Consider the following 13055-nt stretch of genomic DNA (forward strand, 5'->3'; position numbering starts at 1 on the left):
GGCTCACCAAAAACTGGTTACCTTGGAAGCAGAACTTGAAGATATGAGTTCTGCCCTGAGAAGAACAAAAGATGAATTAATTCAAGTGACCCAGGAAGTGAAAATCAGCCAGTCTAAAGTCAAAGAGTTCGAGGCAGATCTTCAGAAGAGTAGGTTGACAATGAAAGAAATGACTGCCAGCTCTGACAAATCCTCATCAAGCTTCAAACAGGAAATCACTGTTCTTCAGAGGGACAGAAGCGCAGCCCAAGAGAAAATCAGTTCATTGGAATTTGACCTCACCATGCTCAAGGCAAAGTTTGAACAATCCCAAGAGGAGGTCAAGCGAAAGCAAACGGAAGGTTCAGCCCTGCTGCTGAAGTCTCAGAAGCTGGAAGACCAACTTAAGAACGGTCAGCGGATGCTGGAGGAAATTACAATGAATATGAAGCAGGAAACTAGTGCCCTTCAAAAGGACAAGACAATAGCTGACCAGAAAATGGTTACCTTGGAAGGAGAACTTGAGGAGTTGAATTCTGCCCTGAGAAAAACAAACTATGAATTAATTAATGTGACCCAGGAAGGGAAAATCAGCCAGTCTAAAGTCAAAGAGTTCGAGGCAGATCTTCAGAAGAGTAGGTTGAAAATGAAAGAAATCATTGCCGACTCAAACAAATCCTCATCAAGTTTCAAACAGGAAATCACTGTCCTTCAGCGGGAGAGAAGTGCAGCCCAAGAGAAAATCCTTTCATTGGCATCTGACCTCACCGTGCTCAAGGGAAAGCTGGAAGAAGCCGAAAAGGAGGTCAAGCGAAAGCAAACGGAAAGTTCAGCACTCCAGCTGAGGTCCCAGAAGCTGGAAGATCAACTTGAGAACTGTCAGCGGATGCTGGAGGAAAAGACAGTGAATATGAAGCAGGAAAATAGTGCCCGTCAAAAGGACAAGGCAATGGCTGACCAAAAACGGGTTACCTTGGAAGCAGAACTCGAGGAGAGGAATTCTGCCCTGAGAAGAACGAAAGATGAATTAATTAAAGTGACCCAGGAAGGGAAAATCAGCCAGTCTAAAGTCAAAAAGTTTGAGGCAGATCTTCAGAAGAGTAGGCTGAAAATAAAAGAAATCATTGCCGGCTCAGACAAATCCTCATCAAGTTTCAAACAGGAAATCAATGTCCTTCAGAGGGAGAGAAGCGCAGCCCAAGAGAAAATCCTTTCATTGGCATCTGACCTCACCGTGCTCAAGGGAAAGCTGGAAGAAGCCCAAAAGGAGGTCAAGCGAAAGCAAACGGAATGTTCAGCCCTCCAGCTGAGGTCCCAGAAGCTGGAAGATCAACTTGAGAACTGTCAGCGGATGTTGGAGGAAAAGACAGTGAATATGAAGCAGGAAACGAGTGCCCTTCAACAGGACAAGGCAATGGCTGACCAAAAATGGGTTACCTTGGAAGCAGAACTCGAGGAGAGGAATTCTGCCCTGAGAAGAACGAAAGATGAATTAATTAAAGTGACCCAGGAAGGGAAAATCAGCCAGTCTAAAGTCAAAAAGTTTGAGGCAGATCTTCAGAAGAGTATGCTGACAATAAAAGAAATCACCGCCAGCTCTGACAAATCCTCATCAACTTTCAAACAGGAAATCAATGTTCTTCAGAGGGAGAGAAACGCAGCCCAAGAGAAAACCCTTTCGTTGGCATCTGACCTTACCATGCTCAAGGGAAAGCTGGAAGAAGCCCAAAAGGAGGTAAAGCGCAAGCAAACGGAAAGTTCAGCACTCCAGCTGAGGTCCCAGAAGCTAGAGGACGAACTTGAAAACTGTAAGCAGATGCTGGAGGAAAAGACAGTGAATATGAAGCAGGAAAATAGTGCCCTTCAAAAGGACAAGGCAATGGCTGACCAAAAACTGGTTACCTTGGTAGCAGAACTTGAGGAGAGGAATTCTGCCCTGAGAAGAACAAAAGATGAATTAATTAAAGTGACCCAGGAAGGGAAAATCAGCCAGTCTAAAATCAAAATGTTTGAAGCAGACCTTCAGAAGAGTATGTTGAAAATGAAAGAAATCACTGCCAGTTCTGACAAATCCTCATCAACTTTCAAACAGGAAATCAATGTCCTTCAGAGGGAGAGAAGCGCAGCCCAAGAGAAAACCCTTTCGTTGGTGTCTGATCTCACCATGCTCCAGGGAAAGCTGGAACAAGCCCAACAGGAGGTCAAGCGAAAGCAAACGGAAAGTTCAGCACTCCAACTGAGGTCCCGGAAGCTAGAGGACGAACTTGAGAAATGTAAGCAGATGCTGGAGGAAAAGACAGTGAATATGAAGCAGGAAAATAGTGCCCTTCAAAAGGACAAGGCAATGGCTGACCAAAAACTGGTTACCTTGGAAGCAGAACTTGAGGAGAGGAATTCTGCCCTGAGAAGAACAAAAGATGGATTAATTAAAGTGACCCAGGAAGGGAAAATCAGCCAGTCTAAAATCAAAATGTTTGAAGCAGACCTTCAGAAGAGTATGTTGAAAATGAAAGAAATCACTGCCAGTTCTGACAAATCCTCATCAACTTTCAAACAGGAAATCAATGTCCTTCAGAGGGAGAGAAGCGCAGCCCAAGAGAAAACCCTTTCGTTGTTGTCTGATCTCACCATGCTCCAGGGAAAGCTGGAACAAGCCCAAAAAGAGGTCAAGCGAAAGCAAACGGAAAGTTCAGCACTCCAACTGAGGTCCCAGAAGCTAGAGGACGAACTTGAGAACTGTAAGCAGATGCTGGAGGAAAAGACAGTGAGTATGAAGCAGGAAAATAATGCCCTTCAAAAGGACAAGGCAATGGCTGACCAAAAACTGGTTACCTTGGAAGCAGAACTTGAGGAGAGGAATTCTGCCCTGAGAAGAACAAAAGATGAATTAATTAAAGTGACCCAGGAAGGGAAAATCAGCCAGTCTAAAATCAAAATGTTTGAAGCAGACCTTCAGAAGAGTATGTTGAAAATGAAAGAAATCACTGCCAGTTCTGACAAATCCTCATCAACTTTCAAACAGGAAATCAATGTCCTTCAGAGGGAGAGAAGCGCAGCCCAAGAGAAAACCCTTTCGTTGTTGTCTGATCTCACCATGCTCCAGGGAAAGCTGGAACAAGCCCAAAAAGAGGTCAAGCGAAAGCAAACGGAAAGTTCAGCACTCCAGGTGAGATCCCGGAAGCTAGAGGACGAACTTGAGAAATGTAAGCAGATGCTGGAGGAAAAGACAGTGAATATGAAGCAGGAAAATAGTGCCCTTCAAAAGGACAAGGCAATGGCTGACCAAAAACTGGTTACCTTGGAAGCAGAACTTGAGGAGAGGAATTCTGCCCTGAGAAGAACAAAAGATGAATTAATTAAAGTGACCCAGGAAGGGAAAATCAGCCAGTCTAAAATCAAAATGTTTGAAGCAGACCTTCAGAAGAGTATGTTGAAAATGAAAGAAATCACTGCCAGTTCTGACAAATCCTCATCAACTTTCAAACAGGAAATCAATGTCCTTCAGAGGGAGAGAAGCGCAGCCCAAGAGAAAACCCTTTCGTTGGTGTCTGATCTCACCATGCTCCAGGGAAAGCTGGAACAAGCCCAAAAGGAGGTCAAGCGAAAGCAAACGGAAAGTTCAGCACTCCAGGTGAGGTCCCGGAAGCTAGAGGACGAACTTGAGAAATGTAAGCAGATGCTGGAGGAAAAGACAGTGAGTATGAAGCAGGAAAATAATGCCCTTCAAAAGGACAAGGCAATGGCTGACCAAAAACTGGTTACCTTGGAAGCAGAACTTGAGGAGAGGAATTCTGCCCTGAGAAGAACAAAAGATGAATTAATTAAAGTGACCCAGGAAGGGAAAATCAGCCAGTCTAAAATCAAAATGTTTGAAGCAGACCTTCAGAAGAGTATGTTGAAAATGAAAGAAATCACTGCCAGTTCTGACAAATCCTCATCAACTTTCAAACAGGAAATCAATGTCCTTCAGAGGGAGAGAAGCGCAGCCCAAGAGAAAACCCTTTCGTTGGTGTCTGATCTCACCATGCTCCAGGGAAAGCTGGAACAAGCCCAACAGGAGGTCAAGCGAAAGCAAACGGAAAGTTCAGCACTCCAGGTGAGATCCCGGAAGCTAGAGGACGAACTTGAGAAATGTAAGCAGATGCTGGAGGAAAAGACAGTGAATATGAAGCAGGAAAATAGTGCCCTTCAAAAGGACAAGGCAATGGCTGACCAAAAACTGGTTACCTTGGAAGCAGAACTTGAGGAGAGGAATTCTGCCCTGAGAAGAACAAAAGATGAATTAATTAAAGTGACCCAGGAAGGGAAAATCAGCCAGTCTAAAATCAAAATGTTTGAAGCAGACCTTCAGAAGAGTATGTTGAAAATGAAAGAAATCACTGCCAGTTCTGACAAATCCTCATCAACTTTCAAACAGGAAATCACTGTCCTTCAGAGGGAGAGAAGCACAGCCCAAGAGAAAACCCTTTCGTTGGCGTCTGACCTCACCATGCTGAAAGGAAAGCTGGAAGAAGCCGAAGAGGAGGTCAAGCGAAAGCAAATGGAATGTTCAGCCCTGCAGCTGAAGTCCCAGAAACTGGAAGACCAACTTGAGAACTGTCAGCGGATGCTGGAGGAAAAGACATTGAATATGAAGCTAGAAACCAGTGCCATTCATAAGGACAAGACAATGGCTGACCAAAAACTGGTTACTTTGGTGGCAGAACTCAAGGAGATGAGTTCTGCCCTGAGAAGAACAAAAGATGAATTAATTAAAGTGACCCAGGAAGGGAAAATCAGCCAGTCTAAAGTCAAAGGGTTTGAGGCAGATCTTCAGAAGAGTAAGTTGAAAATGAAAGAAATCACTGCCAGCTCTGACAAATCCTCATCAAGTTTCAAACAGGAAATCACTGTTCTTCAGAGGGAGAGAAGCGCAGCCCAAGAGAAAACCCTTTCATTGGCATCTGACCTCACCCTGCTCAAGGGAAAGCTGGAAGAAGCCGAAGAGGAGGTAAAGCGAAAGCAAACGGAAAGTACAGCACTCCAGCTGAGGTCCCAGAAGCTGGAAGATCAACTTGAGAACTGTCAGCGGATGCTGGAGGAAAAGACAGTGAATGTGAAGCAGGAAACTAGTGCCCTTCAAAAGGACAAGACAATGGCTCAACAAAAACTGGTTACTTTGGGAGCAGAACTCAAGGAGATGAGTTCTGCCCTGAGAAGAACAAAAGATGAATTAATTAAAGTGACCCAGCAAGGGAAAATCAGCCAGTCTAAAGTCAAAGAGCTTGAGGCAGATCTTCAGAAGAGTAAGTTGAAAATGAAAGAAATCACTGCCAGCTCTGACAAATCCTCATCAAGTTTCAAACAGGAAATCACTGTTCTTCAGAGGGAGAGAAGCACAGCCCAAGAGAAAATCCTTTCGTTGGCATCTGATCTCACCATGCTCAAGGGAAAGCTGGAACAAGCCCAAAAGGAGGTCAAGCGAAAGCAAACGGAAAGTTTAGCGCTGGAGCTGAAGTCCCAGAAGCTGGAAGACCAACTTGAGAACTGTCAGCGGATGCTGGAGGATAATACTCTGAATGTGAAGCAGGAAACTAGTGCCCTTCAAAAGCACCAGACAGTAGCTGACCAAAAACTGGTTACTTTGGAAGCAGAACTCGAAGAAAGGAATTCTGCCCTGAGAAGAACAAAAGATGAATTAATTAAAGTGACCCATGAAGGGAAGATCAGCCAGTCTAAAGTCAAAGAGTTCGAGGCAGATCTTCAGAAGAGTAGGTTGAAAATGAAAGAAATCACCACCAGCTTTGACAAATCCTCATCAACTTTCAAACAGGAAATCAATGTCCTTCAGAGGGAGAGATGTATAGCCCAAGAGAAAACCCTTTCGTTGGCATCGGACCTCACCATGCTCAAGGGAAAGCTGGAAGAAGCCGAAGAAGAGGTCAAGCGAAAGCAAACCGAAAGTTCTGCCCTGCAGCTGAAGTCCCAGAAGCTGGAAGACCAACTTGAGAACTGTCAGCGGATGCTGGAGGAAAAGACATTGAATATGAAGCAGGAATCTAGTGCCCTTCAAAAGGACAAGACAATGGCTCACCAAAAATGGGTTACTTTGGAAGCAGAACTCGTGGAGATGAGTTCTGCCCTGAGAAGAACAAAAGATGAGTTAATTAAAGTGACCCAACAAGGGAAAATCAGCCAGTCTAAAGTCAAAGAGTTTGAAGCAGATCTTCAGAAGAGTAGGTTGAAAATGAAAGAAATCACTGCCAGCTCTGACAAATCCTCATCAACTTTCAAACAGGAAATTACTGTCCTTCAGAGGGAGAGAAGCGCAGCCCAAGAGAGAACCCTTTCGTTGGCATCTGACCTCACCATGCTCAAAGCAAGGCTGGAAGAAGCCGAAGAGGAGGTCAAGCGAAAGCAAACGGAATGTTCAGCCCTGCTGCTGAAGTCCCAGAAGCTCGAAATCCAGCTTGAGAACTGTCAGCGGATGCTGGAGGAAAATACAGTTAATATGAAGCAGGATACTAGTGCCCTTCAAAAGGACAAGATCATTTCTCACCAAAAATGGGTTACTTTGGAAGCAGAACTCGTGGAGATGAGTTCTGCCCTGAGAAGAACAAAAGATGAATTAATTAAAGTGACCCAGGAAGGGAAAATCAGCCAGTCTAAAGTCAAAGAGTTTGAGGCAGATCTTCAGAAGAGTATGCTAACAATAAAAGAAATCACCGCCAGCTCTGACAAATCTTCATCAAGTTTCAAACAGGAAATCAATGTCCTTCAGAGGGAGAGAAGTGTAGCCAAAGAGAAAACCCTTTCGTTGGCATCTGATCTCACCATTCTCAAGGGACAGCTGGAACAAGCCCAAAAGGAGGTCAAGCGAAAGCAAACGGAAAGTTCAGCCCTGCTGCTGAAGTCCCAGAAGCTGGAAGACCAACTTGAGAACTGTAAGGGGATGCTGGAGGACTTGAAAAGCAAACTTGAACTGCAAAAGCAGGGATATGAGAGACAGCTGCAGTTAGTGCAGATGGAAACGAGTCAAATGCATGCATTGCAGGAGTCTCATATCAAACTGGAATTGGAGCAGAAATCCAGAGAACATTCACACAGTACAGAATTAGCAGAGAATAACACCAAGTTTTTCCAGCAAGAAATGACACAGTTGAAAACATTAAATGAGAGCACTTTAAAGTTAAAGCAGGATGATCTACAACAAATAAATGAGCTACGTATTAAAATGGATCAAGCGAAAAATGAGAGAACTACTATTAGCCATGACCTGATGAAAGCAAAATCTCAAATTGCTCAATTAGAAACAGAGAAAATACAACTTAACTCTAGCATTACTCAGCTGAAAAACATTCATAAGGAAAACTCAAAAGAGGTCACAAAGCTCAAACACATGTTGACAGACAGTGAGCAGAAACTAAGAGTAAAGGAAAAGGAAGCAAGATCCCTCAACGAGCAGGTTGTTTCCTATGGCAAGGAGGTCAGAGGTCTTCAAGAAAAAGTCTTGAAGCTGGAGGTCACGATTAAGACTGAACATAGGACTGTAAAGGAAGTGGAGACTGCAAGTCAAACCAAAACATTCAATGAGAGCACTTTGAAATTAAAGCAGGAAGCTCAACAACAATTAGACAAGGTTTGTATTAAAATGGAGCAAGTACAAAATGAGAGAACCACTATTAGCCATGACCTGCTGAAAGCAAAATCTCAAATTGCTCAATTAGATAGAGAGAAAATGCAACTTAACTCTAGCATTACTCAGCTGCAAAACGTTCAGAAGGAAAATTCAAAAGAGATCACAAAGCTCAAACAAATGTTGACAGACAGTGAGCAGAAACTAGGAATAAAGGAAAAGGAAGCAAGATCCCTCAACGAGCAGGTTGTTTCCTATGCTAAGGAGGTCAGAGGTCTTCAGGAAAAGGTCTTGAAGCTGGAGGTCACGATTAAGACTGAACGTAGGACTCTAAAGGAAGTGGAGACTACAAGTCATAACAATCATAAGTGTGACAAAGACAATGAAGTTACCAAACTGAAGACTGAGCTTTTGTTAACACAGAAAATGGTGTCATCATATGAAGAGGCAAACCGCAATCTGGAGGAGGAGCTTATCAAAATAAAACTGTCCTCAGAGGTATATATCCATGACTATAATATATATTTTTTTACATTCATCAAAAACTTGCATAGTATTTGTAAAAAATAAACAAGACACAATTGAAATGCGTATTTGTATGACAAATTAATAATAATAGTAATGATAAATGATCTCAAGGTATTTTCTATATCTAATGATTATTCACATCTTATGCCAACAGATTGCAACAGCGGAGAAAGACAAAGTACTGGAAAAACTGCAAAGAGTGAAGAGAGGCAAAATGGAAATTGTCAGCAATCAAAGCACTTTACAGAATCAAACAAATTATTCTACTGTGCAGGCTACAACAGTCCAGCAAAAACAGTCTCAGAATTTGATTGCTAAGAACCAAAGTCAAAAAACGGAAGCGATGGCAATAACAAAAAAGTTAGTGTCTCTGGATGGTCAGGCAGGGGAAAGTCCAAATGTTACAAGCACCACTAACACAAGCTCATATAATGTCAAAGACATGTCATCCAAAGCATCTCATTCTGCCTCTATGTCAAAAGAAAGTAGTTTGAAGCAGAGTGAGACAACAACCCATCCTTTTTCCCCAAAGCTCCAAGGACCCAGAGGCAGTATCAGTATCAGGAAGTTGATCAAAACCAAGTTTTTGGATAGAGAAACCTTGCAGAAATTAGAAACTGGCCTTGTCACATTAGAAGAGGTCCAAGCATCACTCGTTCAGTTCATCGGCAAACCCACTGCTATTGCCGGAATCTACTTGGAGTCGAGCAAGAAAAAGATATCCTTCTTGGAGGCTGCAGAGAAAGGCCTTTTAGCTAAGACATATGCTATTGAGTATATGGAGGCACAGGCTGCAACTGGCTGTGTTATAGATCCTTTAACTGGACAAACTCTCTCGGTTCAAGCTGCTCTGGAGAACGGCGTTGTTGGGTTAGATCTGAAAGACAAACTGATGGATGCTGAAAAAGCAGCCACTGGTTATGTCCATGGCAGTAAAACACTGTCTGTATTTCAGGCCATGGAGGAAAGGATTGTTGACAGGCTCAAAGGAAAGAAGATCATTGAGGCCCAGATAGCTACTGGAGGATTAGTTCACCCAGTGATTGGTGTTAGGGTGCCCCTTAACATGGCTCTTGATCAGGGTCTTTTGAACAAAGCTACCCTACAGAGTCTGTACGACCCAGTCAGCAACCCCAAAGGCTTCCACAAACCTGATTCAGGACAGAAGGCCTACTACTGTGAACTGCTGAAAACTTGTTTGTATGACACAGATGGTGGTGTCTATCTCCTGCCTTTTGGTGAGAAGAATCTCTCCAGTTTCTCCTTCTCCAGTTGTCACAGAGTATCAGTCATCAACAGTGCTTCTGGTATGGAAATGTCCACATACCAAGCCTTTAAGGGCAACCACATCGATAAGTTGACCTACCTGTTTCTGTCTCAGCAGGACAGTGAATGGCAGGAAAAGTCCACTGTCGATGTCAACGAAAGCCCTTTACACGTCATCACAGATCTCAAAAGTGGACGGCAGCTTTGCATCGAAACTGCCTTAGATCGGAAGTTCCTTGAAATGACAGAACTGGTAAGTTATCGGAGTGGGCTCATTAGCGTCTACGAGCTGGCAGACCTTATCCTTTCGAGAATGGTAGTTGTTCCGGACGCTAACAGCCCGTTGGCTGGTCTGTGGGATGTCACTCAGAAGAGAAGGGTGACCATTCTCCAGGGACATCAGCAGAGCCTTATCGATAGACTCACTGCACTGAGGCTGCTGGAGGCCCAGGCTTGCACCGGGGGCATCTGTGACCCTGCTTCTGGGGAGAAAGCCACAGTCACCGAGGCTCTGCGAAGAGGTCTCCTAGACGAGACGTTTGCCCGCCAGCTCCAACAGTGTGAGCAAGCCTACTATGGCATCATCCATCCCCAGACAGCAAAGACCTTGAGTGTAGCTCAGGCCATTCAGGAGAACCTGTTCCCCAAAGACGTGGGTCTTCGATGCCTGGAATTCCAGCTCCTGACTGGAGGACTGATCAACCCAGAGACTCATGATAGAATCTCACTGGATGAGGCTGTTCAGAGTTTCCTGGTTGACAAAGCCACTGCCTTATTCCTGAAAGATGAGAAGTCTTACCCCAGAACCCTCACCTGCCCAAAGACGAAGAGGAAAATCTCATTCATGGATGCCCTGGAAAAGGGTGTCTATGACGGCCACACCGGGCTCAGGCTACTGGAGACGACAAAGGTTCTTAGTGTTGGGGCTAAGTCGTCTTTCCAATATTTATGGACCTATCGTCACATTTGAGTGAACAGTATTTGGTTCTCCATGGCTTGTAAATAGGGAAAACAGAATATTTGATTGACACAGCAAAGCCTGACTTAATCAAGTTCTTGGAATGAAATGTTCTACACTTAAAATAAGAAATAATTAATTACGTGTGAATTTTATTTGACTTGGAATTATATGAATGTTAATTAAATTATGAATATGGAGTTCATTAAATCAGGGTTGAATTATGCTTTTAGCATGATGTGTAAAGTCAATGATAAACAATTACAGTTTTCTATCGCCAACTGTCATAACACGTAAACATCATGATCCACATGGCAATAAACTTCATAAATCAAACACTGATTTGTATGTTGTAAGCTTAAACTGTTCATTGTCCAAATAGAGGTCAGAAATATGGCTGGGGGTCTCCTTAGAGGTTTATCTGTTGTTGAATGTCTGCATAACCTCATTTCCTGATTTAAAAACTCTGATCCTAACCACCTTTTTGAAATTCTTTCCTCAAATCCTAGAGATCTGTTGATGAGGAGAAGAAAGAGCATGGTGATAAAGTTAGCAAGCTGTTAGGTTGGATGACCAGTGTGAAACCTGGCCAGAGCAAAGATGGTAAAGCCAGCACAGAGGCCTCTAGTAAGCCCCAGGTAAATACTGTGTGCAAACATGCATTTACTGTTACTTTACGGTTTAATTTCCTGTATATTTCTTGTTTGCCTATTGTCATTGTATACAGTATATCATTATGCCCACAATTATGTGTGTATAACCTGTCATGCAAAAATTGCATTTTATATACTGATGGTTGTGCTCAATTTCAAGAATATGCAATAAAATCAAAAAGTCGCACAACCTTTCACTGTTACTGTATGTGCCTAGTTCTAATAAAGACAATGCTTTTGATACTCTCTAATTATTTCTTTACCCTATTACAAATATGTGATATAAGTATGGGTCAATCCCTTACATCTGAATATGAGCAGAAAGTTATTTTCCCCAAGTTTGAATCATTAGCCCACGGTCTCTGTCGTCCTTGTGACTCCTCAGGGCCTTTGTAATTATACCCATAACTCACGATATAAACAAAGATGACACAGTTACATAAGCATTCTAGTATTTCAATATAACATGATTATAAATACCCCCTACTCCTTGAACATGTTATTATATTTAATATGCAAGGACTGAACATTTTGCACCATTAACACTTTTTATATGGATTTAAATGAAAAGCCATTTTTCTGCATACAATTATTAAATGGTCTTTAAATTGAAAAGCATTACAATGTGGATGCACAGTTCTTCTTAGAAAATGATCTTATGATCAGGGTGAGTTTTTCATGAACATTTGACCTGCGAGGAAAAAGTCTGCGCCCCAGTCGGACTTGCTTTGACCTGGTTTCTCCTGGTCAGGTTCATGTAGTCAGGAAAAACTCTAGGCACTAGTTATTTTAAGTGATAACTATATGATAAGAAAATAAAAACAAATCAAATAAATATTTCTGTGCAAATCAAATGAATGAAAATCAGGAACTGGATATCTGAGTTTAATATATAGCACAAACCCAACTCAGATACTTTTTGTGAAAAGTCAGTGTATATTATTGTGACAAATATGATGCTACAAAGTGGCATATCGAGTGATCAGAATAAACAGTAAGATGTATATACATGTATAAGGTATACCCATTGTTATTTCAGGTTTCAATGGAAGAAATGGTAACAAAGAAGGAGCAAATTGCAGAAGCACTGAGAACTACACAGCTGATGCTAACTAAACACAGTGACAAGTGAGTTGAATTATCATAACATATGATAGTGAGGTTTTTAAGGCTGACATTTTCATTCATGTCCCTCTGCACTGTAAATTATTTCAATTATATTTTGTATGCCTTAAATTATTTAATGATATGATTATGATAAGAGAACTAAAATGCCTCTGATGTCCTGAGTTGCAGAATGACTGAGGATGAGAAGCAGGAAGCCAAGGAGCAGCTGAAATCCCTCCACCAGGCCTACAGTGATCTCTCCCAGCAGTGTTCTGATCAGACGCCATCTACCGAGCAGGTTAGATAGATACTGGACTTTATCTCTGAACCACTGGATGGGAGTTTACAGTGTGGTGTGAGAAATTATGCACAAGTGCCACCTACTGTTCAACTGCATGACTAACCCTTTTTCCCATAATGGACTCTGGCATGGTGTGATAGGTTTCCTCTTGTGCCATATTCATTGTCATCTTAAACACACTATGTTGACTTGTAAGGGAAAGTAGGTTTCTCAAGAGAAGGGAAAGTAGGTTTTTCTTCAAAACCCAATGAAACTGAGTATGCTGTAAACATGCTTCTATTTCTAGGAGCATGAGTGTTTCATGTCACCCAGCCTCATTCTGACTTTTCACAGCCATCATTGAAACCAAGCTTTGGTGATCTCCTTTTCATTCTTACAGGTGGTCACCAACAACCAAATATAACAGCCTTGTTGTGTTGTGTCTAACTTGCTCTCTTGTTTTGCAAGATACTGAGTATTCTGTTCCCAGATGCATGCCAGCCTTTAGTGTGTCTACTTCTTCTTGCTGTTGAATCACACTGACACAGCCTTGCACTTTTGCATATGAACTGTTAACATTCACATGCTTGTCTGAGGGGTGAGTAAATGTTTCACCTTTCTTTGGAATACAGTATAAATTATGACAATTTGTCAATAATAAATCAACTA

General features: G+C 42.4%; 1 protein-coding gene across 29 annotated transcripts in view; it reads left to right on the plus strand.

Moving 5' to 3' along the window:
* Positions 1-13055, plus strand: part of LOC106612695 (dystonin) — a 189989-nt gene that overhangs the window by 96559 nt on the left and 80375 nt on the right. For all 29 annotated transcript variants that reach the window (XM_014214222.2, XM_014214117.2, XM_014214148.2 and 26 more), the window contains 3 exons: positions 10856-10984; positions 12039-12127; positions 12296-12404. In XM_014214222.2, the coding sequence (XP_014069697.2) occupies positions 10856-10984; positions 12039-12127; positions 12296-12404 (327 nt within the window). The remainder of the gene's footprint in view (positions 1-10855; positions 10985-12038; positions 12128-12295; positions 12405-13055) is intronic.

This window comes from Salmo salar, chromosome ssa01, assembly GCF_905237065.1.
Source record: "Salmo salar chromosome ssa01, Ssal_v3.1, whole genome shotgun sequence".
In the NCBI taxonomy this organism is placed as follows: Eukaryota; Metazoa; Chordata; class Actinopteri; order Salmoniformes; family Salmonidae; genus Salmo; species Salmo salar.